This window comes from Drosophila miranda, assembly GCF_003369915.1.
Source record: "Drosophila miranda strain MSH22 chromosome Y unlocalized genomic scaffold, D.miranda_PacBio2.1 Contig_Y1_pilon, whole genome shotgun sequence".
Taxonomy (NCBI): Eukaryota; Metazoa; Arthropoda; class Insecta; order Diptera; family Drosophilidae; genus Drosophila; species Drosophila miranda.
Window position 1 is genome coordinate 28912468 of NW_022881603.1, and position 26138 is coordinate 28938605.

The window sequence follows — 26138 nt, forward strand, 5'->3', positions numbered from 1 at the left end:
GCGTTCAATCTGGACCTTCTCCTTTTCAGTGGCCTCTTCCGGGTCGTTCGGAACGGGTGTGACAGGCTTCTCATCGTCACGCTTTTCTTCAAAGTGGATAATGGACTCGTTAGATGAATCGCTCGTGTCGTCGGCTAACTCCGTCGCCAGTTCCACCAGGCAAAGCGAGTCGATGGCATTCGGAATGTTCTCCAGGCTGATCGATCGGAAGAGCGTGCCAGGTTCTGGCACTTCCGTGTCATCCAACTCCAGGGGTTGAAGCCTTTTGGTGGTTGCCACCAGTTTCTGCAGGTTTTCGCCGGCCAGGCTGAGACTATCCTCAAAATCTTGCAGGATTTGCGGCAGATCATCCGCCGTATTGTCAGTCATTGTGGTATTGGTCTCTGGGTCCCCCTCATGGTCTAGCCAGTCGATTTCGCTGAGAAAGTTCGTGGACTGAAGCGAGGTCTGCGTGCTGGCATCTTGTTGCCCGAAGCCGAGTATCTCTGGCAGTGGCACCAGCCTTTGCTGCTTGGGCGTGACACTGCCGCTGCCCATGCTGGCCAGATCCTCCTCGCAGGAGCCACTGTTGGGTCCGTGCACGCGCTGCAGCTCCGGCTTGAGGCGCAGCAGCTTGTCGATGCAGGGCTGGCAGAGCTGCTCGTAGCGGGGACTGGCGAAGATCTCCTCGTAACTGATGGCACGCTGCATGGGCCAGTAGCCCAGTGCGGCCAAACCGTCGCGCCCTGGCAGATGCTTGTGGGCCGCGCATGGCATCTGACGGGGGGACTGGAATCCAAAGTGCGAGTGGGTGCGGTACGGCGGGTGAATGAGATTGGTGTTGGCCGGCTCCAGCGGGCGCCGGACTATGTTGGAGGAGCCTGTGCCCGTTCCCGTACTAGACGTACCATTTGAGCTGTGATAGTAGGCAGCCATATTGACCAATTGCTCGGTATGAAGGGTCCTCAGCAGGGCCGAGCAAATCTCCGACTGAGAGCATTGCCCCAAGGAGGCGGCGGCAACTGCCGCATAAACATTGGAATAAAGCTGGTCCTGCCCTTGCTGGACAGGAACCAGATGCTGTGCCAAGTCGGCCACCCCAGAACCCGAGCCCGACCCCGAGCCCGAGCCCGAGCCCGACCCCATATCTAATTCAATCGACGGAGGATCGCTCTTTGGCGCTGGGAATAGATCGCGGCGACACTTGCTAGTCGAAGAGACGCTTCTATTCCGAATACGGTTATTCTCCTTGTCCAGCTCATGCCCGTGGCTGTTCGCATCTGAACTGGTGGGTGTCTCGGTCTCCTTACCCATGGACGACTTCTCAAGGACTTGCACAGCTTCACAATGCAAGACGAAAATATGGAGAGAAGAGCCAAAGAGGTGTACAATTAGTATCTATGGCAAAATACGTAAAGGGAGTCTGGGACTCGATGAATACATACGAGGGCAGGGGGGAGTAGTACATACATAGATAGATTTCGATACGTATTTTTTGTTTGTTTGGATGTATAAGAGTGTGTGTATATCCAAGGGGACTGTACCTAGGCTGAAACTTGATTACAAATAATAAATATTCCTGGCCATTGCCATAGCAAGGGGTAATACGATTGCTTCCACCAAACCGAATAGTTCTGAATGATATATTCCATCATCTAACCGGAGTATGAACTGAATTGCTGAATTAGATTGATAGTATGGATGGACTAGAGCTAGGGTTTAGTTCGGGTGCTTTTGTTTTGGTGACTTTGTTTTAGTAGACTATATACGAGTATATAGAAGGGTTATCTTTGCATACAAATATACACCAATTAATTAGTTGGGATTATATACATGAGCGTTCCTGGGCGTACAGCCTGAGTACATTGAAGGAAAACTCTTCGGTTTTTTCTTTTCTTTTTTTGGGTGGAGGGGGGAATTTTTGTTACCTCGGCCTGTTGGCGGCTTGCGATTTGTTGCTGTGTGAGAGCGTTCGCCATTTATAAAACTAAGTGTGGCTAAAACAGTATTGAGAAATCAAATAAAACAATTAAATGGCATGGCAAACACACGAAAACGGCGTCTAGAGTAAAGCCCTTAAATTGTATGCCTTAATCTAGAAATACTTAGTGTAGAAAGTGAGCTGAAACCTTTCAGTCTAGGTGTCTAGGTTTAGTACTGAATAAGCAAGCATGCTGCATAGATGTGTATTAGTATAGACTAAAAGCCAAAGAATTCCTTGGACAATGGAGCTAGAATGGCCAGAAGAATGATTGATTGGCTCTGAATGGCAACACAAAATAAAACCAAACAAAACAAAACAGGGCAGAGCCGAGCCGAGCAGAAAGTTCTGTGGCAATGCAAGGCGGCAGCAGTTAACATGTCATGTCGAATGGGGTTTAGTGTGCAGATGCGGATGTTCTGTTCTTTTGCTTTCTATAAACTATATAGTATATACTACGAGTAAATTTATTCGATTTGTGATGGCTTTGGTTTCTACACACTAAACCTTTTGGGGCTGCACTCACCTCTAGCTCAAAAATAAGTGTTTTTTTTTGTTTAGCTGTTTTAAGCCTGACTTTGTGGTTACACTATAGAGCGCAGCAGCAGAAGTAGTAGTAGGGTTGGTAGTAGTAGTAGTAGAAAAGGTAGTATTGTATGTAGTGGTAGTAGAAGTACAAGTTTTGTGTTCTTCTGAGAGCTTCGGGGCTGGTTGGTTCTTGTTGTTGATGGTTGGTCTGGTTTATTCTTTACACTATATTTATATTACATTTGTAATTGGTTTTATTCGTACACCCCTACACACAGTTTTTATCAAATGAATTTATATTCAAGTGGAGAGGAAAGTTATTAAATACTGAACTGGTAAACGGACGGGGGACTGTCATAGATGGATTTTCTGCAAAGGAGAATGCGTTCCGATCTGATCTATAGCTTAGCTTTTTTGCTGTGCGTAGTAGTTGTTGTTGTGCTGTGATTTGTTGTTGATCGTTGAAAATAATACTCATTTAATACACGGCATACAACAGTTGGATGTTCTTTCTTGGCACCGAAAAGTATTTAAAGTATGTAATATACAAATATAGGAGTAACACGATAATTAGTATGCAAAAATACCGATATCTACATCTAGTTAGTATAACTAACTAAAACAGTTTTAGGACCGTTGGCTAGGAGCTATTAAACTGCAGAATAAGTGGTGTACAGTAGAGACAGTAGTGGAGTGAAAGTATTAAACAATTTTGAATTATTTTCCTCACAGAAACGAAGTCGAGACTGTGTCAAGTGCTACGAGTACTTTTTTGTTAAGTATAGGTTTTTATACCCGATACTCAAAATGAGTATTGGGGTATATTAGATTTGTGGTAAAAGTGGATGTGTGTAACGTCCAGAAGGAATCGTTTCCGACCCCATAAAGAATATATATTCTTGATCAGCATCAATAGCCGAGTCGATTGAGCCCTGTCTGTCTGTCTGTCCGTCCGTCCGTCCGTCCGTCCGTCCGTCCCCTTCAGCGCCTAGTGCTCAAAGACTATAAGAGCTAGAGCAACGATGTTTTGGATCCAGACTTCTGTGATATGTCACTGCTACAAAAATATTTCAAAACTTCGCCCCGCCCACTTCCGCCCCCACAAAGGACGAAAATCTGTGGCATCCACATTTTTAAAGATACGATAAAACCAAAAGCGCAGAATCGGTGAGGATGACCATATCTTCTACAGTGCAAAATCTGAACCAGATCGTATAATGATTATAGCCAGAATCAAGAAAACAATTTCATTCTTTCTCGCTCTGTCTCTCTCTAACACACAGGTTTCATGGTCGGTTTTGTCAATTGCAAAATATGAGTTCAAGGATCTCAGAACCTATAAGAGCCAGAGCAACCAAATTTGGTATCCACACTCCTGTGATATCGGCCTTGACCGTTTCGTGTCCAAATTTCGCCACACCCCCTTCCGCCCCCGCAAAGGACGAAAATCTGGGGCATCCACAAATCTCAGAGACTATTAAAGCTAGAGTAACCAAATTTGGTATCCGCACTTCTGTTAGATCTCACTATAAAACGTATATCTCAGAATTTCGTCCCACCCCCTTCCGCCCCCACAAAAGACGAAAATCTGTTGCATCCACAATATTGCACATTCGAGAAAACTAAAAACGCAGAATCATAGATAATGACCATATCTATCAGATTGCTGAATCTGGATCAGATCGGATCATTTTTGTAGCCAAAAGCAAGAAATCAATTTTCAGTGGCTACGCAGCGCCCGACGTCACGCTCAGACTGATTTTCTGTCTCTCTCGCACGCACTCTTTGTCGTGTGGTTCAATATTAGCGGCGTCTGCCGCAGGAGAGCCATACTGACTTAGTATCGGTTATATATGTAGAGTTGCGGTGTCCGCAGCAACTCACAACGTTCCACCTCGTTTTTTTTTATCATTATTTTGTAAATTTATTTATAGGCGTGTGTGTGTTTGTGTTAGGCAGATAAAAAAAATAAAGAGGGGAAAATAGCATAAGAAAAAAATAGGTTATCAAATGTTAGAAGTCTAATAATTATAATAAATGCCTTAAACTAGATGATCCATAAAATAAACAAAACAAATAACTTCGTTAGATTTATCGTGTTTCTGCGTGTAACTTATGTAACTTATAAACGTAATAAACTAAAACAATCATAAAACAAATGCATCCAGAGGAATGGAATGGGATAAAAAGGCAATACATAAGGACTTAACACATTAAAAAAAACATAAGACATCTGAAAATTGAAATTTTGTTCATATATTGGCCAAGCAAAGACATAACTCTGAGCATTATATGGATGTGTTCGGTATTGGAGTATGGTAAATCATACGATCACGATTATATGAACTGGATAGTAGCAAAACATAAAAAGATAGGAACAGAGAACATGGACTGGACTTACCATCGCTCAATACAACTTCCGCTTGGCTGGGAATGGGCGCCTGTTGCGTTTGAATCTGGATAATTTGGTGTTCTAAAATATTACAGAAATGTTATGGGAAACAACAGATTTGGAGGGTTATTAATGCAGATCTAGCCAAATGTAGCCAAACGGATGGCACGAACATGACATACCCGTCTCGGGTTCGCTCTGTGCGTGTTTAGCATGAGCCAAAGCTCCCGCTGCCTGCATCGAGTTAAGAGCCTCTGATTCCTAAAAGTCCGTATCGGTGTCTGAAAGATGTACAAATATTTGAGTGAATGATGTATAACAGACAGGATCTTAGATGCACACTTACATTCGCCATGAATGCTCTTCTTTTTGCGCTCCACCGTCCGCTTGTACTCATTCAGCTCATCGTCGGTCACATTGTCGAAGGGATTCTTAGCGTATGGCGTCTTGTAGACAGTCGCATTGTGCTGGAAGCCCCGCTGAATGATTCCCTTGGAGGCGGCGCCCATTAGCACCACACGATCACCGGCCTGCGAGACAGTGGCATCTTTGATGCGGTTCGCTTCGTCCCAGGTCACGCCCTCCAGTATATGAGACTGTGGTCCAGCTGAGATTTTGTCCGCACGTCGATTATCCTTGATCTAAGACAAGCATACATAGGGGATGATCTAAAGGGGAATTGAATCAACTAAATGAATACTGACTTGCTGTTGGATGCGCTTAAACTCCTTGGTATTCGTCCCACATGGCACAAACTGCAGCGGATCTTCGATCCTCACGGGCGTCGAATGTGTGGGTGAACCCTTAGCGACCCACTTTGAAGGTTATAGTGTTCAATTTGAGCACGCAAGCATTTTTACGGTGTGGGGCAATGGGGTGGGACAATGCAAGTAGAAAAGAAAGAGAAAGAAATTTGTTTAATTTAGGGGCCGATATGCTTAAATCTAAAATACTTAAAGCTACATCGAAATGCTGTCTATAGGCGTTAGCCCAACGTTTGTTGGGCTTATACATCTTATACATATATACGCTTCAGTGTTAATTATATAAAAAATACAATTCTTTAAGCATTTATAATCAATGTTTTTTTTTTGTTTTTTTAACTATTGTATTATCGAAAATGTTCTTAAGATAACAAAAATAACAATCAGAAATAATTTTGTGCCTTGAGAACAAATGAGGAAGAAAAAAATACGTAAAGAAAAGATTTATACAAATATTAAAAAAAAAATATATATATATTTAATTGAAAGAAATCTTAACCATAATGCAAAGAAAACATGAAAAGAAAAATTTGTTTAAATGTCAAAGGAACAAACAAATGTTTTAAAAAATGAAAATGTTGGATAAAATGAATATAAATGAAACGGTTTTGTATTTGAATGATTAAATACTTAATAACAAATTTCTTTCTCTTTCTTTGCATTGTTTTACAGAGCATTCGTTCGATTCGTTATAGTGGAAGAAAGGCAGAGAGACAGACAGCAGGGGAAGACCCCGTAAAGGAGGCACAAAATCATCCATCTATGCAAGAGTTATTTTTGGTTTTAAGTTAAATATTTATTTGGGTAATGTAATGCACAAATTACAGAAATTGTTTGCTGGCAAAGCGGGAAAAATATCTTTTTGTTTTGTTTAGCACGATTTAAAAATCTATTTTCAAAATATATTAGAGTGTATATAAATATATAGTTCATGTACTAATATTTTAGACGATTACTTTGATTTACTTAGTGGCTAGGCATACAATTATTATGCGTGAATATATTCGCAAGTTTAGCAGCAGAATCGAAACTGAAACTAGCTAAAGGGGAAATCATAAATGGAGGCGGAGCAAGTGGAATGTCTGGGTAGTGTGGGGTTTTCTTTGGGTTGGGTTGGGTTGGGTTGGTGTGGGTTGGTCGGCTCAACTAATTCCCTTCAATCTCCTTAAGGCTAGCAACATTCCGCTGCTGTGTGGACGCTGTCGTGGTCTGATGTCTATCTTCGAAAGTTATGATCTCTACCTTTGTGATTTTCTTGGGATCTGGGGTACCCGTCTCCAGGACTTCGACCTTCTGATACACATTCGGGGAGTTGAGCCAGCGACTGCGGTCGCCTCCTTTGCGCAGATCTCCCTTCTTCCAGATGCTGTTGGAGGCATTAGATAATTGGAATCGTTAGGATCACTCTTGGAAGAGCCTTGGCTTTTCCCTTACCCCTGTCTAAAGAGCTCCTCCTCTTCGAGCAGATAGCCGAGAGATGACACGGCCGGTGGCAGCTCCACGTCGTTCTTGGGCTTGGGTGGATCCGATTTAATCAGGGGATGGCGGTAGATGTAGCCTGTGCGATAGCCAGCATTGTCCAGCATGCGCATATGGGCCTCGAAGTCGGCTCCCCCAACACGCCACTTGGGCGGACTGCCGATTTTGGGCGTGGGAGCCGCCTGTTCAGCGACAGCAGTCTCCGTGGCAGTGGCCCCATCCTCGGCAGCCGTGACGGCGGCAAACTTCTTCTCCAGGTCCTCTGGGGGCCGGCGCGACTGCTCGTAGATGATCTTGCGCGTCTCCTCGGGAATCAGGACGAGATTGTCGACACCCACGGGTAGAAGCTTCAGTTGCGTCTCGCACGCCTGCACAATGTGGCAGGCGGCGAAGAAGGCCTCTTCGATGGTCTCGCCGCAGCATAGGGCGCCGTGGTTGGCCAACAGTATGACCTTGGAGTTGGGCCCCAGGCTGCGGACAAGGCGGTTGCGCTCCTCCTCATCGAGCAGACCCGTGTACGCGTGCGTGGTGATCTCGCCCAGCACACAGGAATCCCTGGTGAGGGGCAGCAGGCCGGTCTTCAACGAAGAGATGGCCACAACCGGACTGCAGCCACTGTAGATGGCGCAGCGAATGTCGGGGCGTGCTGCATGCACCACCGAGTGGAGGACAAAGTCTGGTTGGGGGGAGCGGAAATGTTAAAAATTTCAAATATTAAATGCAAAGGGTGTTGGCGACTTACGGCTTTTGTTCACGCCAAAGTTGGTGGTGCCCTGCTCCACAATATGGCCCTGCATATCCACCTTGTTTAGCGCCGAGGCAGTGACTTCATGATAGAGCAGGCCATAGGGATTGACCAGGAAGTACTCCTGATCGACCTTTAGGCGTGCGGTGATCTGTGCCCCCAGACCCTGCGTCCAGCCGTACAAATCCAACAGACGGAATGTGGCAGCCAGCTTGCAGCGGAGTATTTTCTCGCCCTTGGCATAGCCTATGGACTCCACGCCGCGTATATCGTTGATGGGCACCATGCAACTGCTGCTCTTGAAAACGCTGCCCACCCGGCTCACCGGCACGCCCACAATGTCCGACAGGTGCGGCAGTATGCCGCTGGCCCCGCCACCTACCTCACGGGCCGAATCGACGATGCGTTCCAGTTCCTCGCGGAACAGCCTCGAGCCCATAATGGCCTCGACGCGTTTGCGGCGCTCCATTTCGCGCATATCCTGTGGAAGATCGACGTGACCCAGAGGTGATGGTGCATCGGAAAAGGCAGAAATTGCTTTCAATCGCCACTTACCTGTTCAATATCGGCGGGACGCGCTTTGCTGTCCTCGTCGTGATCGCCGGCGGTTGGGTCTATGCCATTCTGTGGCAGTTGCTCGACTTCAGTCATGTTTGCTTCCTTTTCTGTTTAAATGCTGCAAACGTAAAGGGGAAAAGGGAATTTTATTTTCAAATTGCTTTTCCTTCACATTTTGTACGCTTACTTTACGCTCAGCTGGAAAATTTTCAACTGACCTTAAAACGGCAAATCACGGTTCTACACTGTTCCCGTTATGTACACACACAAACACATGCGAAATGGAAAAAGGGGGTGGCAACAGAGAGAGAGAGCGGGCAAACACAACCACCCAAAATTTAAGCGAGAGAGGAATAGCACTGAGAGAACTTTCTAGCTGTCTGCTTTTCCTGTGAATGGCCAAAACTGTTTTGGGGGAGAGTGCAAAAGAGACAGAGATATAGAGAGAGGGAGAGAGGGATGGGACCAAGGAGGGAGTTGTGCCGCATATTTCACTTTATTTAATTTATAATTTTGGATAAAAAGAAAAAAAAATTATATTTACTTCCCAGTCTGACACTTTACACAGTGAAAAGCAGGGGGAAAACCACACACTTTCCTTCCTGCCCACGTGCTACGACAGGCGCGACAACCCAGAGCAGAAGCAACGCAGAAAAGAAAACACAGAAAAAACTATTTTAAGATCCATTTTGCTTCTTACGAATTTCAAATAAATGCCTCGGAAATCAAAACTAAGAAAAGCAACAGCAAAAAAAAAATCCGAGCAAAGAGAAAGAGGAGATGTATCGAAAATAAATAAACACAAGACCGGGAAAGAAATGCTTTGCTCTTTAAATCTTAGGCGTGGTGTTTCAGACCCCAGCCACTGTGAGCACTAACCTTCAAATTGCACCCTGATGCTGGTGTATTGGTGCCGCAGGCGGTACTCGAACATACATACATATATAAACAAATGCAATAAGCAAGGTAAACAAAGTAGGGAATGTCATCGGCAGAGAGAGGCTGAGAAAACATATCGTTAAAAAATGTCTGGGCTCAACTAAAGAACGGTAGAATACGCTCCTGCGGCTTTCTGACACACTGGCACAACAAAGACAATAATTACGAGCAACGTGTTTAATTTATGCTGACCCAATTCCCTTCCCTACATGCACCTTCCCTTGCAAGTTCTGTTACCGCGGGCTGTTGCTTTAGTTCCCCTTTTCCTTCCTTATTAGATAAGATTAATGGAAAAAAATTGCATTCACAAGAGACTATTTGCAAATGATGACGTATTGCCCACCGGACATATATGTACATCCAACCAACGACAACAACAACAGAGCCAATTCTTACAGAATTATCGTGATGCTAAGGTAATTGAACTTTGCCTTTCCTTAGCTCTCTTCCCTTTTCTGACTATGCCTGGGTGCGTGGGTGCTGGAAGACGTTCTTTTGGCTGCAATCAAACGGAATAATGATGAATAAACGCTTTTTAAGTGGACTCTGCCGTGCGAGAGGGTTTCTGTGTGTGTGTGTGTGTGTGTGTGTGTGTGGGCGCATGGAGTAGATCCCCAACAAGTATTCACAATTACTGCGTAGGCTGATCATCAACTCCCTCCCACCAGAGTAGCCCTAACAAAAAACGAGGGGGAACGTTGTGAGTTGCTGCGGAGACCGCAACTCTACAGTTATACCCGATACTAAGTCAGTATGGCTCTCCTCCGGCAGACGCCGCTAATATTAAACGACACGACAAGGAGTGCGTTGAGCGTGACGTCGGGTGCTGCGTAGCCAGTGCAAATTGATTTGTTCCTTTTGGCTATAAAAATGATCTGATCTGATCCAGATTCAGCAATCTGATATATATGATCATTATCTATGATTCTGCGTTTTTAGTTTTCTCGTATCCTCAATATTGTGGATGCAACAGATTTTCGTCCTTTGTGGGGGCGGAAGGGGGTGGGGCGAAATTTTGAGATATACGTTTTATAGTGAGATCTAACAGGAGTGCGGATACCAAATTTGGTTACTCTAGCCTTAATAGTCTCTGAGATTTGTGAATATCCCCAGATTTTCATCCTTTGCGGGGGCGGAAGGGGGTGTGGCGAAATTTTGAAACAAACTCGTCTCGGTCCGATATATTAGGAGTGTGGATACCAAATTTGGTTGCTCTAGCTTTTATAGTCTCTGAGATCTAGGCGCTAATGTTTTACTCTAAGCAAAGCCGCCTATGCTACGTGTGTGTTAGAGAGAGACAGGGCGTGAAAAAATGAAATTGTTTTCTTGATTCTGGCTATAATAATTATACGATCTGGTTCAGATTTTGCACTCTAGAAGATATAGTCATCTTCTACGATTCTGCGTTTTTAGTTTTCTCGTATCGTCGAAGTTGTGGATGCCACAGATTTTCGCCCTTTGTGGGGGCGGAAGTGGGCGGGGCAAAGTTTTGAAATATTCTTGTAGCAGTGACATATCACAGAAACATCGTTGCTCTCGCTCTTATAGTCTTTGAGCACTAGGCGCTGAAGGGGACGGACAGACTGACAGACAGACATGGCTCAATCGACTCGGCTATTGATGCTGATCAAGAATATATATACTTTATGGGGTCGGAAACGATTCCTTTTGGACGTTACACACATCCACTTTTACCACAAATCTAATATACCCCCTCATTTTGAGTATCGGGTATAAAAAGAGTTATAATTTTGCGTAGGTGGCGGCAGAGCCTTGACTACTCTCAATACTCAATGCACTGAAGAACGAAGAAAGGAATGCCTTTAAAGTTGTTCTCTGCCAAAAATCGACGCGTTTCCACTGAGATAAGGCCACACTGGTTGGCCAATATAGTCAACAGTGTCAATGGATCAACCAATTGATTTGTTGAATCCCAATTTGAGCACAATTATCAAAACATTTCAGTTTATTGAACTTTAACTTTGTCAACGCTGCAGACACCATTCTCTCGTTCTATTTCTCTCTTTTCTCTCTGTTTCTGACCTTTTTTTGCGGAAGAAAACAATTAAATTTAGGAGCAGCTAACGCCACAGCGACGCCATCGATGACGCGAACCGCTGCCTGTGCCGCCGTCGGCCTGGCCTGGCCTGTCAGCGCCGCAGTTTGTCTGCCGCCGCCCGACTCTTGTTGACATTATGCAATTACATCACACTTGTTTGGCGGCGACACACCCATGTCTTTCCATGGGTAGCATCGTGTGCCAGTGTGGCCCCAAAACAGACAGCTCAAGAATGCTGAGAGCGGTAATGGGTAGAGAGGGAGAGAAGCAGAAACATGCAGTCCTACATTACGATAAAAGATAAGATTAAAGCCAAAACAGCAAACATCTTCGGAACCAAATTGACTCAAAGAACTGAACACCCACCGAATGATCGTACATCATTTTCACACATACAATACATATACTCGTATTCGCTGGCGTTAATTAAATTTCCCAAGTATTCAATTATCGCGCAACCAAAGAAGAAATCTTACGTAATCTCCTCCACTCCATCGAGCACAGATAGACAGCTGAAGAGGGGGTGAACTGGAGCTGTCCCATCGCCTCAAGTGTGATATGCCACAGAGTTTCCATAAGGTCGCACAGAAAATGAATTCATTCAGTTTCAATAATGCAACAAGTCGCTCAACTCAGTCAGTCAGTCAGTGGGACACCGCCACAGATCTGATGATGATAATGAAGCTGTTGTCGTCTGAAAAAGCATTTCATCCAGCCAGAAACAGAGAAAAAGTGCAATAGATCATTACTTTTTATGCCTTCATTCATACTGTACTAATTTGTGGAAGTCATATTTTTTGTGCCCAGCCATTCCAATATATTTAACCTATATTCTAAATCATTTGTTGCACAAGCTTGACGCGAAACGTGTTCGTATGCGGAACTTTGTCAAATAGATATTGAATGAAATAATAGTAGAGTATTTCGCCACCCATCTCTGCTATGTTCAGCTTTGGACATGAACCTTCCACAAGCAGTCGTGGCCGAGTGGTTAAGGCGTCTGACTCGAAATCAGATTCCCTCTGGGAGCGTAGGTTCGAATCCTACCGGCTGCGATGAAACATCCATTTTTTTTCACTGTATGCTTTCACTTTACTACGAAATTAATGTAGCATATAAATAGATGAAAGACTTTGATTTCATGAAATGATTTTGCATACTGTCGGACATTCTTGCGACCTTTTTTATTAATTAATAAGTTGTAGCCGATAGCAGAAACATAATGCAGTATAACCTATTTTATTTATAAAGCATACTGTATGAAACCAATAATACTTTAAAATCTTATCTTAATAAGCGATTTCTACAGTATTTTTATATTTTTTCATCAACACTTCTATGGTACAAAGAAACTGTTCCGTGTTTGGTCACCCTGCTTCCAGCTGTTTCCGTGGTGTAGCGGTTATCACATCTGCCTAACACGCAGAAGGCCCCCGGTTCGATCCCGGGCGGAAACAGGTTGAATACTTTTTTGCATTCGTTTTTCAATTTTCAAGTTTCGTTTTATCTGAAGTCTATTTTAAATCCAAACCTTGGAAGCATGGATTGGACAGACGGGAATAACTTTTTATTTGATAAGATCTAGGAAAGTTCGGAATATTTATGGAAGGAGTAAAATCAGCAAGGTAAGGTTTCGGTACAGACACGAAAACTATTTAAATTACGATTCCTCGATTAAGACATTACGTCTTCTACAAATATTGTGCAGGGCACAGCATACATTTATAATTTGGCAACAAAATATTGGTGGGTAATTTAAAGTGCGTTGCAAGCAACGGAAACGGCTTTTAAGGACTCCAATGGTGCGTTCTATAATATTTCGTGCTCCAGTATGCTTTATGTTGAATCTTTGCTGATAGGTGGCTATCTCCGCGCTCCTATAAGGAGTCAGAACAAAACTCTCTAGAGCGTAGCCCGAATCAGCCAAAACAAACCCATTAATGGTCGTGGATAAATATTCCCTAGCAGGGGAGTGATTCCAAATGAAGGAGTCATGGCAGGAACCAGGGTGCATGGCATCAATAGCAATTATCTCCATATTGTAGTTACCACCATGGCATTCATGCTATAAAATCATTTCCTTTTATAGAACACAGAGTGGTTTTGTACAGGCTTTAGTATTCTGATGTGAGTTCCATCCACACAGGCACCAATTCGAGGCAATTTAAAGTTCCGATAGAAATATTCATATGATTGTTGCAATTGATGATTATTCATCTGCAACGAAATGAACTCAACAGATAACAGCCTGTCCATCAACGGAATAAGTTTGTGAAGAATCTTTCCAAATGTACTGCGTCCAATGTTTATATGGTGGTCTTTGGCAACTGCCCACTGGTAGCAGCCAGTGGCGAGATATCGCATTACTGAAGCCAATGGCGTAGAGGGAGATAACTTCCTGGTAACACCTAAATGGGGTTGAACTTTCTCCATCATTTTGAAAGTTTTTTTGTCGATCCGAAATCTTCACAAATCTGAAAGCTTTACCATTAGCAATTTAATTTTCAATACGCATGCTGTTACTCACAGTTCGTCAGACATGTTAAATACACAAGTGTTGCATCTAAGATGCAACTAGATCTTCTTAGATCACGTAATTTCTGCAATCGTTTTGCTTCAAAACAAGCAATTGAAAAAATAAAAGGCATTTTAATCACGCTGTATTTTTACAAAACAGCCAGGTCAGCTGTTTTTTTTTGCCAGAAACGATGGAAAAAGAAACATATCGATAAAAAAAATATGTGAAAACTGGAGCACCTTAAAACGAAAACGAAACGTTTTGGCTGAAAACGTAATCCGCAAAAGTAAATGAAAAACGGAGCCTGCCTGAATATTTCAATTTGTTTACTGCCTCCCTCTCCAATACCAGCTTTGCACTAATAAGTATTTGACCGCTCAAATACCAGCTGTTTCCGTGGTGTAGCGGTTATTACATCTGCCTAAGGCCCCCGGTTCGATCCCGGGCGGAAGCAGGTTGCAATCACTTTTTTCTTTCCTTTTAATTTTTTTCGTGACTAAATGGCTTTTTAAGCATTAATTATAACAGCTCGGCCAATATGGAGTCTGTTTCGTGCTCGCTTGTCTCGTATCTAGGCACAGTTATCGTTAAAATGTCTTCATTTGGGCCTGTAGCTCTGCTCTGCGAATTTCTTGTGCGTGTGAAATTTTTTAACAAGGTAGCAGTAGCAGCAGCAGCCGGCGACTTGTCTTGTCTTGGTTTTGGTCTATCCGTAGCCGTGAGGCTTTTTCGTCTGGCCTTCTCTCCCCTACCCATTGCTAATTTTGTTTGTTTTGCTAACAAGCTGCCACTCTGTCTGGTCGGGCTCGTTGCCCCATTCTCCACTGTTCTGGACAACCCGTTCTTGTTGTTTCCGCTGCTGCTGCTGCTGCTGCTGCCTGCTTCTGGCATCTGACGGCGCCGAAAGTCGCCTGTGAGTCGCGTGGCTTGAATTACAAAATCCGCACATAAATCTTAATGCCGGCAGAAAAGTTGGCGCCAACGCCCTCTTTATGAAGAGTGGTGCAGCAAAATTGCATAAAAACAGACTGGCAGCCGAGAAGCAAGAGTCCCAGAGAGGAATGAATGGAAGGCGACAGACACAAAAGAAAGTGAATCGACAAAGCAAAAAAAATAAATAATGCTTTTGCATTCGCTTTTCATGGCCTTGAAACGCAAGATACGGTAAATATCGGCATAGTTTTACAAAACTAAAGAAATTTGTTTGTCATTTTAGAAAATTCGATGCATATTGTTCAGGCCAGCAGCAGATGATCGCCGCGCACTGTGCCAACTTCGTGCGCTCCGGTCTCAACTCGCTCTCGCGCGCTCGGAAGGGCGCTCGGGAAACTTTACGACCCACGATCCACCCGGCGCTCAAGCCATCAGGGAGCATAGATCGTAAGGCCTAGTTTAGTTACGTTTCCCACCCCGCTACAAGCTGTCGTCGTGCACATACGCGCACCTACAACCTACATATATACAGAAATACAAGGAACATATTTATTGGAACAACTCTGACTTCTTCTTTTGGATATTTTCCCACTCGTCGCTGGAAAGCCGCTCCGGTGATCCGCCCTCCTACAAACATTGGTCCTTCGAGCCGGATCTTCGCCTTCCCCATAAGGAGAAGCTTACCCCAGCCAGCATCGGCGGATCGCTCTAAGTTCAAGATAAGTAAGCCCAACACCAGTGCAGTGATTTTGTGCGAGTTTTCCATCCCAGTCCGAGTTCCCGTGGCATATGTACATACACTACTGGCCAAAAAAATAAGTACATCGGTGTCGTGCTAGTTTGTTATGGAATAGCTCGAATGTTTGTAAATGTATTGATGCCAATTGTTTATATTCGGAAAGGTTACAGTCTTGCCAATTATTTAAATCAAAAATTTAAGTGGGGAACCATCTTAATAAAATTCTATGCATACATGAAGTTTTCAGTGGGGACTACCAGCAGTGGCCCACGTTCCGAGACCTGTTCACCGCCATATATATAGAGAACCCGAGGTTGGCTCCAGTAGAAAAACTGTTCCACCTCAACAAAAAAACAAGCGGTGAGGCCCTCGACATAGTGGCACAGGCTCCACTCACGAACGAAGGGTTCGCGTCCGCATGGAGCGCCCTCCGTAAGCGTTTCCAAAACAAGAGGCTGATACTCAAAGCCCAGCTGAAGATCCTTTTCAGTCTGCCCCAAATCCGCACCGAGTCAGCTGCAGCGCTAAAAGAGCTTCAGAGGGCCGTCCACAAGTGCCTTACGACACTCAACCACTCCGAGGTCTCCACAGACAGCATTTTCGCTGAAGGAGTGTTAGTGTACCTCATATCCGCGAAGTTGCCGAAAGCGACTTTGGAGCTTTGGGAGCAGTCCGTGACACACAAGTCCGAAATTCCCACCTGGCACGCTATGGACAAGTTCCTGGCGGAGCGGTACCTGTCTCTCGAGGTGACCGAGGATGGCCATCCAGGCATGGAGACTCAGGCCCCCTCCAGGGCGAGTCTACCCATGTCAGAGAGTTCAAAGGGCAATCCCAACCCATTCCGTTCCCAAGGGAGCCCTGTTGCAAGGCGGGTTCACTCGTTCGGAACAACTGTGGATCCGAAGCGGAGAACGTGTGATCTTTGCTCCAAAGAGAACCATCCGATCCGGGTATGCCCTCAATTCCTTTAGATGAGACCTTATGCTCGCTCCAGCTATATTAAGCAAAAAATGCTTTGCTTAAACTGTTTCGCAAGAGGTCACCAGATTCGTGAATGCCAAAGCGCCCACAACTGCAACACGTGTGGAGACCGGCATCATACGCTGCTGCACCGTGGCACTCCAGTTTGCAGCCAATCCGTGCCCAACTCCGTACCACTTCCGACTCCTGCCGAAGCTCAGCCTATCGTTCAGAACTATTTCGCCTCCGGCAAGAGGGCGGTACTCCTGGGCACGGTTATTATTAATATTTGCCACTTGGGGACAAACTTTCGCGCCCGCGCTCTAATCGACCCGGGCTCCGAGGTGACGTTCATTACGGAACGTCTCTTCCAGATCATTAAGTTGCCATTCCGACTCGCCCAGGCACAGGTCTCGGTCCTCAATCAGACCATATCCGCTCAGTCCAAGAAGCTCTGCCATTTTTCCATCCGCTCCCCGACTAAGCCGGGCTTACACTTGGACGCCACAGCCTATGTCCTGCCGGAACTATCAGGCAGGCAACACTCGTTGCGAGACTTGCCGAACCTGCCATGGGCAGACCCGACATTTTACGCAAGCTCACAAATAGATGTCCTGATTGGTGCCGACATCCTTCCATCCATCCTCTTGAGCGGCTCACAGACGAACATCTGTGGATCTCTCCTCGGACAGGAGACCATTTTCGGATGGGTTCTTACAGGCCCAGTGCCAAAGGCAGGGTCGCATCCTTCTCCACGCAAATTTCCACCGAGCTAGAGACTCCGTTAGACAAACTCCTCAGAAAGTTTTGGGAGGTGGAGGACATTCCTACTAAAATAGAAAGCGAGTCGGATTCGTACTGCGAAAGTCCTCCGAACTACGTCAAGAACGCCAAGCGGGAAATACGTCGTCACGTTACCGTTTCGCGACCCAGATCATCTCGGATCAGATCTGGGGAATTCAAGGGCAACCGCGCTGGCCCAGTTCCTAAGAAACGAAAATCGCTTGAAAAGAAACAGTCCCCTACAATTGCAGTACGACACCGGGATCCAAGAATACCTAGAGCTTGGACACATGACAGAAGTTCTTCCGACTCATGGGTCCTCAACCTACCACCTGCCGCACCACGCTGTCTTTAAGCCTGATAGAACCACCACGAAAGTCCGCGTTGTATTTAACGCATCCAGCCCGTCGACTAACGGTATCAGCTTGAATGACCTTCTGCACCCCGGCCCTGTTCTCCAGTCCGGCTTAACCCTTCAGATCCTGAAGTGGCGCTACTACCGGTACGTCTTCAATGCTGACATCACCAAGATGTATCGGCAGATTTGGGTAGATCCGAAGCACACCCCCTTCCAGCGAATATTGTTTCGCAACAAGGAGGGCGAGATACGGGACTATGAGTTGCAAACTGTCACCTTTGGAGTCAATTGTGCTCCCTTTCTCGCCATCCGGGTGTTGCAACGGCTTGCAGACGATGTCCAGTCCCTATTCCCGAGAGCCAGTCACATCATTCGGTCCTGTATGTATGTCGACGACGTCCTAGCGGGAGCAGACTCTCCCACTGAGGCTCAACTAGCTATCCGCGAGTTACAGGCCGCCCTGAGTTCTGCCGGGTTTCCACTGAGAAAATGGACGTCCAACCACAAGGACATCCTGACTACCATTCCGAATGACCATCTCCTTCACACCTGGAAGGCGACAACAGACGATTTCTTCTTCGTTCCGCCAGAACTGGCATCTACGGCATCCTATACCAAGCGAGCGGTGCTTTCCCAGATAGCAAGGTTGTTCGACCCTGCGGGCTGGTTGGCTCCTTTCATTGTCCGGTCAAAGATCTTCATGCAAGAGATCTGGTTGCAAGAAGTGGGATGGGACGAAGATCTTCCGACCGAGATGCGTCAGCGCTGGCAGCTCTAGACCAGATCCGCATTCCAAGGTGGATTGGCTCCGAACCATCTGTAAGGGTCGAGCATCACGGATTTTGCGATGCGTCCGAAAAGGCGTACGGTGCGGCGATCTACGTACGCATCGAGACTGACCACCTGGTCAAGGTACAGTTGCTCAGTTAAGACTGTATCGCTCCCCCGGTTAGAGCTGTGCGGCGCCGTGCTGCTGTCCGAAATGGCGACGGCTATCCTGCCAAATATGCCAAGCGCACCTACAACCTGTTACTTCTGGACAGATTCCGCTATAGTCCTGTCCTGGCTGAAAAAGCCTGCTTGCCACTGGACTACCTTCGTGGCCAACCGAGGGACCAGAATTTCGCAAGCCACCGGGGTCGAGAATTGGGGTCACGTTCCGTCCGCACAAAATCCCGCCGACCTCGCCAGCAGGGGCGTATCCTTACAGGAGCTCGTCGAGAACCAACTCTGGTGGCACGGACCAGCGTGGTTGCAAGGGCCCCGGCATCAATGGCCAGCCCAAGGCGGGGACGATCCCGTGATAACCCTCGAGCAACGTGCTCTGAAGGTTCATTTTGCACCGAGCCCATCCGAAGACTTCCTCGATCGGTTCTCCAATCTGGAGAGAGCCCTGCGAGTCCGTGCTTATGTCCTTCGCTTCACAAAACGCTGCCGGAAGCTGGTCACCGGACAAGAGGACCACCTTGCAAGCGAAGACATTACCGAAGCTGAGCGCACTCTGATCCTAGAGACTCAGCGCAGGGAATACTCCCAAGAGCATCACTGCCTAAGCGAGAAGCGGCCAGTGCCAGGGTAAAGTTCTATCCTGAATTTGAACCCGTTCCTAGACCAACATGGGCTCATAAGAGCATGTGGCCGTATCGCAACTTCTACCTTTCTGAAGTACGACGAACGGCATCCCATTATTCTGCCGTACCGCTGCCGGCTATCCCGCCTTCTCGCGCAATTCACCCACCGGATAACTGTTCATGGCGGGAACCAACTAATGGTGCGACTTATCCGATCCAAGTTCTGGATTCCCAAGGTTCAGAAACTCATGAACGAACGTCCTTTTCCAGACCGTTCACGCACACCGGAATTGACTACGTGGGTCCCTTCGAAATACGGAATTACACAGGCAGAGCGTTCCTGATAACCAAGTGGTATGTGTGTGTGTTCGTGTGTTTTTCCACGAAGGCGATCCATTTGGAGCCCACGTCGGATCTCACGACCGAGAAATTTCTTGCAGCCTCGTCGCACGACGAGGGTGTCCGCAGCGCATTCACTCCGACAATGGCACAACTTTCGTTGGTGCCGCCCAGGTGCTTTCCCGTGACTTCCTAGAAGCATTCAAGGGCTCGATAACTGATGCGTACAGCCATCACCGGGTTTCGTGGCGTTTTATCCCACCAGGAGCTCCACACGTGGGAGGTCTGTGGGAAGCCGGGGTGAAGAGTTTCAAAACTCTCTTTTACAAAGCCACGTCCACTCGGAAGTACACTTTCGAAGAGCTTTCCACGCATCTCGCAAAGATCGAAGCATGCCTTAATTCCAGGCCGCTCTCGCCGATGTCCGAAGATCCAACTGAGTTGCTGGCCCTTACTCCCGGGCACTTCCTTGCCGGGGGACCCTTGATGTCCACGGCCGAACCCGAAATAAAGGGTGACCTTAAATCAATAATCGGTGGAAAGCGGTGGAAAGAGGAATACCTCAAAGAGCTCCACAAGCGCACTAAGTGGCAGACGCTGACGCCAAACCTCCAGGTTGGGGATATGGTTGTCGTCAAAGAAGTCAACCTGCCCTCCAATGAATGGCGGCTCGGGAGAGTCCAGTCCGTGTATCCCGGCGCTGACGATAGAGGTAGATATCCTTACTGCCCGCGGGGTCCTTAAAAGGCCTGTTGTAAAGGTCGTTCTCCTCCCAGTAGAACGCCCTAGTTCCGTCCAACAATAACGCGAATGTACCTTCCAAAGCTCCAAGTTTCATTACTAATACTTCTCCGACCACTTTCCTTCCTCCTAGTTCATCGTATCCAGACATGGGCCCACGCTCACGCTCCAACCGCACCGGGGAGAGCCGGCGTCCACGGGGTAGAGGCACCTACCGTTGCCGAGTCTGCTCAGGAATACACCCGCTACGGACCTGCCATGTGTTTCTGCGCCTGAGCCCTGAGAAGAGGCTCCGAGCCGTCCTGAGAAACAAATACTGCGCCAACTGCCTGGCACACCAGCACTCCGGGAAGGACTGCCTCAGTGGCGGGCTGTGCAGGGTGTGTGGCAAGAACCACCACACGCTACTCCACATATCCGCGCCTCGCTGTCCAGCCCGCTCAGCCTCGCGAATACAGTCGACAGCTACATCGGCCCACGCCGGACGCCGCCCTCGTCGCCCAGCCCGTCCAGACCCGGCTGCACCGCCGCCATCTACGCCGGCTCACGCCGAGCGCCGTCCTCGTCGGCCCGTCAGCAGACCGGTCGTACGAACCGCGACCTCATCGTTTTCGAGTCCATCGGCTCAAGCTGAGTGCCGTCCCCGTCACCCCGTGAACCGCCCCGTCGTAGGAACCCCGGCGCCCTCCGTAAGCTCCCTTCTACAACATAGGAGCCTCAATATCCTCCCGACACTGGTTGGGCTTTGCATCCTGCAAGGGGGGGTGGGGGGGGAGGAGGATGTTCAGGCCAGCAGCAGATGATCGCCGCGCACTGTGCCATCTTCGTGCGCTCCGGTCTCAACTCGCTCTCGCGCGCTCGGAGGGGCGGAGGGACTTTACGACCCACGATCCACCCGGCGCTCAAGCCATCAGGGAGCATAGATCGTAAGGCCTAGTTTAGTTACGTTTCCCACCCCGCTACAAGCTGTCGTCGTGCACATACGCGCACCTACAACCTACAGTGGCGAGCACGTGTGGATACATGTTTATCACTTTTCACTTTAAGCGCCTGTAAAATCTTTAAAAATGAATCAATCCTTGTGATTTTTTTTTTTTTAAAGATTCATTAATTTATTGAGAATGAAAAAAGACAACAATTTCAATTCAAAGAGATCCTTTTCCTTAAGAGACTTTAATTTTTTCAAAAAAAGAGCATGTATCCACTTTTGCACGTTTCAAATTTTTTTACTTTAATAATTTTTTTAAAATATTTGTTCCAAAGGGCCTTAGCTTTTATCATATTCCGAATAAGTATGGGCATGCTCTCGACTAAATTTAGTAGGTGCTGGCAAGGTATCATGCGCCACTCCGACCTCTCGCGCTCCCAAAGACTCACCCAATCCCTTTGGTGCAGACTCCTACTTTTCCAGTGGTTTTTAAACAGAGCCCATCGATTTTCAATGGGATTTAGATCTGGGCCATTGAGGAGGCCACTGGATTAAGTGAAAACTCGAGTTATTGGGACGATTTTTTACGAATTTAGCCTTGTGCGTCGGGCTACCGTCTTGCTATAAATTGATCTCGGATGTGGGGAAGACACATTTCTCTATAAAATTTGACAAAATGGGTTCCTAAATATGAAGATAATACTCTTTCTTCATTATTCCATCGATTTTAACCAATTGGAGAACGTTCCACCAAGTGCAGCAGCCCTACACCGTCAGGCTTCCTCGTCTATGCTTTATTGTTTCCTTGACTTAATGATTTTTCAGCTTTCCACATGAGCGGTATCAGTAGTTTTCATTTCGATCAGACTTAAAACTATTTATTTTGGTATATCTGACCCAATTAATTTCTTACAATCTTCCGTGGTCCAGTTCCTATGCTCCTCGCTAAATATAAGATGCGCAGCCACTTTTTGTGAGAGAGGGCAGGTTTTCTCTGGCTATCTGCCGGTGTCAGGCAGATCGTACGCAGAGCGTCCACTCATGGAACGTTCTCCAATTGGTTGATTGATTCATTTTTAAAGATTTTACAGGCGCTTAAAGTGAAAAGTGATAAACATGTATCCACACGTGCTCGCCACTGTACATATATACAGAAATACAAGGAACATATTTATTGGAACAACTTTGACTTCTTCTTTTGGATATTTTCCCACTCGTCGCTGGAAAGCCGCTCCGGTGATCCGCCCTCCTACAAACACATACTATTTAGCTGGCATGGCAAAGAGTATTTAATACTTCGTCTGTATATTTTCTTTTTTCTAGGTTTGCCCTTGATTAAAGCCTTTTGTTGAATGGGACGATGGCTGGCGATGTGTCTTTGACTCACTTGGAAGTTGGCCAAAACTGTTGGCCAATTTGTAGTATTTTTGATACACATAAATTTGGTTTGGTTTTGTAAAATTGCCAAATAAACTTGAAGTCTGCACTGCTGTTGAGATTTGCTAACGTCCAGAGAGGAAGGGGGATAAATGAATATGTTTTTATTGCATGGAAAATCGCTCAATATCAGTTTTCGAAAGATTTGTTAAGAGATCTTCAAGAGTGTATCGATTCCGTGTCTCTTGTTTGCTCTGTAATCTAGTCAGTCGGGAAGTAATCATATTTGTAGACTATGACATCATCTAGGACATTGTGGCACCCACACCCACAACCCTCCCGGCACTTAAAGACAAGCAAATACAATTTCATCCCCTCTGAGGGGCACATGACGTCATTTCCTGTCATTAACTCAAAACGCAAACGATAAGCAACCACCCAATCCCAATCCCAATTCCAGGATATTTTTACGAGGCTCGTGGTAGCAAACATTCATTGGTGGCGCCACAGTTCCGTCATTTGGCCGGCGCCATTCAGTCAAAATTGCATGGCAACGGCTAGGCAACGGCGATAGTGAAATTGCCGGCGAAAAAAGAATTTAACTAACAATGCTCTAAGGAAAATCCAAAAAAATGGCGTGTCCCGCACAGGTATTTTTATTTCCAGAGGACGTCAAGAACCCCCTCGCTCTATTGCCCAAGAGGGTGTCTGTTTGGCTGTCCTTGTTCTTGTGCCCAATTTCTGGGCTTCGCGGCCGGGGGGTGGGAGGTTGTGGGTCGTTGACCCGAACACGCGAGCATCGCAGGAAATGTGGGCAGTGCCTGATGCGTGTTTAAAATTGGTTTGAGCCGCATATACGAGTATGTAAGAGCACATGTCCTTAACGACAGTAACTCAATCCTGATAGGAGCACATTAAAGGCATTAAATGGGCTTTTAATTGAACTTCAGTTACAGTCGAGAAGGGTTGTAGCACAGGTGGTACACAAACAACAACAAAAAACTCAAATACTTGCAAAATGATCTATTTGAATTTTAATTTAAGTTATCTAACTAATAGAAGATCTATTTCCATTTTGGCGCCTCTCTTACAAAGAACAGTGCCAGATTTTCAAGTTTTCCGTTTTTTCCCCCATTTTAAGACTATTAAGCGAGAAATGAGAGTTTGCCATAGGCTGACTCTTGATTTCCCCCTATAAAGATGGAAATACATACATTATGTGTAAAAACCCAGTGTACCATGTCCGAAGGCATGGAGGGGTAAATCTGAATTTTTGCACTATTTAAAGAGATATTTGTGTACACAGAGACATACGAACATGTACACATTTGTGGCACGACATATCGACATCGGAATAAAAAGCTGAGTCTGCACGCTCAAGTGGCTTTTAATTCAATTTCAACTGAAGCAGAGCCACACGCTCCAAGGGAATCCGAGGAGGCAGAGACAAAAGAGAGCAGAGCAGACTAGTGACTAGTGCGAAAGAATGTACATATGTACATGAAAAAACGAGGGGGAACGTTGTGAGTTGCTGCGGACACAGCAACTCTACAGTTATACCCGATACTTAGTCAGTATTGCTCTCCTCCGGCAGACGCCGCTAATATTAAACGACACGACAAAGAGTGCGTGCGAGAGAGACAGAAAATCAGTCTGAGCGTGACGTCGGGCGCTGCGTAGCCAGTGCAAATTCATTTGTTCCTTTTGGGTATAAAAATGATCCGATCTGATCCAGATTCAGCAGTCTGATAGATATGGTCATTATCTATGATTCTGCGTTTTTAGTTTTCTCGAATCTGCAATATTGTGGATGCAACAGATTTTCGTCCTTTGTGGGGGCGGAAGGGGGTGGGGCGAAATTCTAAGATATACGTTTTATAGTGAGATCTAACAGAAGTGCGGATACCAAATTTGGTTACTCTAGCCTTAATAGTCTCTGAGATTTGTGGATGCCCCAGATTTTCGTCCTTTGCGGGGGCGGAAGGGGGTGTGGCGAAATTTGGACACGAAACGGTCAAGGTCCGATATCACAGGAGTGTGGATACCAAATTTGGTTGCTCTGGCTCTTATAGGTTCTGAGATCCTTGAACTCATATTTTGCAATTGGCAAAGCCGACCATGAAACCTGTGTGTTAGAGAGAGACAGAGCGAGAAAGAATGAAACTGTTTTCTTGATTCTGGCTATAATAATTATACGATCTGGTTGAGATTTTACACTCTAGAACATATAGTCATCCTCTACGATTCTGCGTTTTTGGTTTTATCGTATCTTTAAAAATGTGGATGCCACAGATTTTCGTCCTTTGTGGGGGCGGAAGTGGGCGGGGCGAAGTTTTGAAATATTTTTGTAGCAGTGACATATCACAGAAGTCTGGATCCAAAACATCGTTGCTCTAGCTCTTATAGTCTTTGAGCACTAGGCGCTGAAGGGGACGGACAGACGGACGGACGGACAGACGGACAGACGGACGGACGGACAGACGGACAGACAGACATGGCTCAATCGACTCGGCTATTGATGCTGATCAAGAATATATATACTTTATGGGGTCGGAAACGATTCCTTCTGGACGTTACACACATCCACTTTTACCACAAATCTAATATACCCCAATACTCATTTTGAGTATCGGGTATAACAACAAAAACAAAGGTCAGTCTTAATTGAATTATAGGTGAAGTTATGCGTGTCCCCATGTAAAAAAGATTCAAGGAGAAGAGAGTCATAAAAGAGAATAAGCTCTATATCCACTACAGTATATTCTCGGAGCTTATCGCAAAACAAACAGTGAGAATACTTCGACCATAAGATACCCTCGTAACAGCTATGGAGTAGACCCAATTGATATCATCATTGGTTGTTTGTTTAGCGAAACACAAATACTTTTGGCTATCTCGGTTCGAAGGGTAACTCGATTTGTTTTCAATTAGGATGAAAAACTACAGAAATGATTATTCTTCTATTGTATTTTTGTATAGCCCTCTCTGACCAGCGAGGTGGTGCAGCCCTCTGCCGCACCACTCCCTCTCCCCAACAAGAGTCAACGAAAGCGAGAGTAAACACAAAACCTGCGAGACATTGAGATATGCCATCGCAAGACACACCAAGAGAAGAGCAGAGTGTGACGTGACATAGCCTGTTGATGTCGGATAAAAAACGAGGGGGAACGTTGTGAGTTGCTGCGTACACCGCAACTATACAGTTATACCCGATACTAAGTCAGTATGGCTCTCCTGCGGCAGACGCCGCTAATATTGAACCACACGACAAAGAGTGCGTGCGAGAGAGACAGAAAATCAGTCTGAGCGTGACGTCGGGCGCTGCGTGGCCACTGCAAATTGATTTCTTGCTTTTGGCTACAAAAATGATCCGATCTGATCCAGATTCAGCAATCTGATAGATATAGTCATTATCTATGATTCTGCGTTTTTAGTTTTCTCGATTGTGCAATATTGTGGATGCA

The 26138-nt window shown here is 46.0% G+C and overlaps 2 protein-coding genes, 2 non-coding genes and 1 pseudogene across 4 annotated transcripts in view; 4 read left to right on the top strand and 1 right to left on the bottom strand.

Moving 5' to 3' along the window:
• Nucleotides 1-5068: 5068 nt before the first annotated feature.
• The window catches only part of LOC117191874 (protein hu-li tai shao), a 45339-nt gene continuing 24269 nt past the window's right edge, over nucleotides 5069-26138 (bottom strand). The window contains exons 4-10 of the mRNA XM_033396640.1: nucleotides 8424-8544; nucleotides 7866-8349; nucleotides 7079-7799; nucleotides 6887-7010; nucleotides 5585-5695; nucleotides 5227-5521; nucleotides 5069-5161 (exon numbers count right to left, since the gene is read on the bottom strand). Of these exons, the coding sequence (XP_033252531.1) occupies nucleotides 5142-5161; nucleotides 5227-5521; nucleotides 5585-5695; nucleotides 6887-7010; nucleotides 7079-7799; nucleotides 7866-8349; nucleotides 8424-8519 (1851 nt within the window). The 5' untranslated portion in view covers nucleotides 8520-8544 and the 3' untranslated portion in view covers nucleotides 5069-5141. The remainder of the gene's footprint in view (nucleotides 5162-5226; nucleotides 5522-5584; nucleotides 5696-6886; nucleotides 7011-7078; nucleotides 7800-7865; nucleotides 8350-8423; nucleotides 8545-26138) is intronic.
• Trnas-cga lies at nucleotides 12398-12479 on the top strand. The gene has a single exon. It is a non-coding gene; the product is annotated as a tRNA-Ser (tRNA).
• Trnav-aac lies at nucleotides 12809-12881 on the top strand. Its single transcript has one exon. It is a non-coding gene; the product is annotated as a tRNA-Val (tRNA).
• On the top strand, nucleotides 16563-17359 carry LOC117191877. The gene has a single exon (XM_033396642.1). It carries the CDS (start codon nucleotides 16589-16591, stop codon nucleotides 17351-17353), a length of 765 nt encoding a protein of 254 aa, XP_033252533.1. The 5' UTR covers nucleotides 16563-16588; the 3' UTR covers nucleotides 17354-17359.
• On the top strand, nucleotides 17626-21112 carry LOC117191873 (annotated as a pseudogene).

Coding starts and splice junctions, on each gene's coding strand:
- LOC117191877 (XM_033396642.1), top strand. CDS start 16,589: ATGAGACCTTATGCTCGCTCCAGCTATATTAAGCAAAAAATGCTTTGC.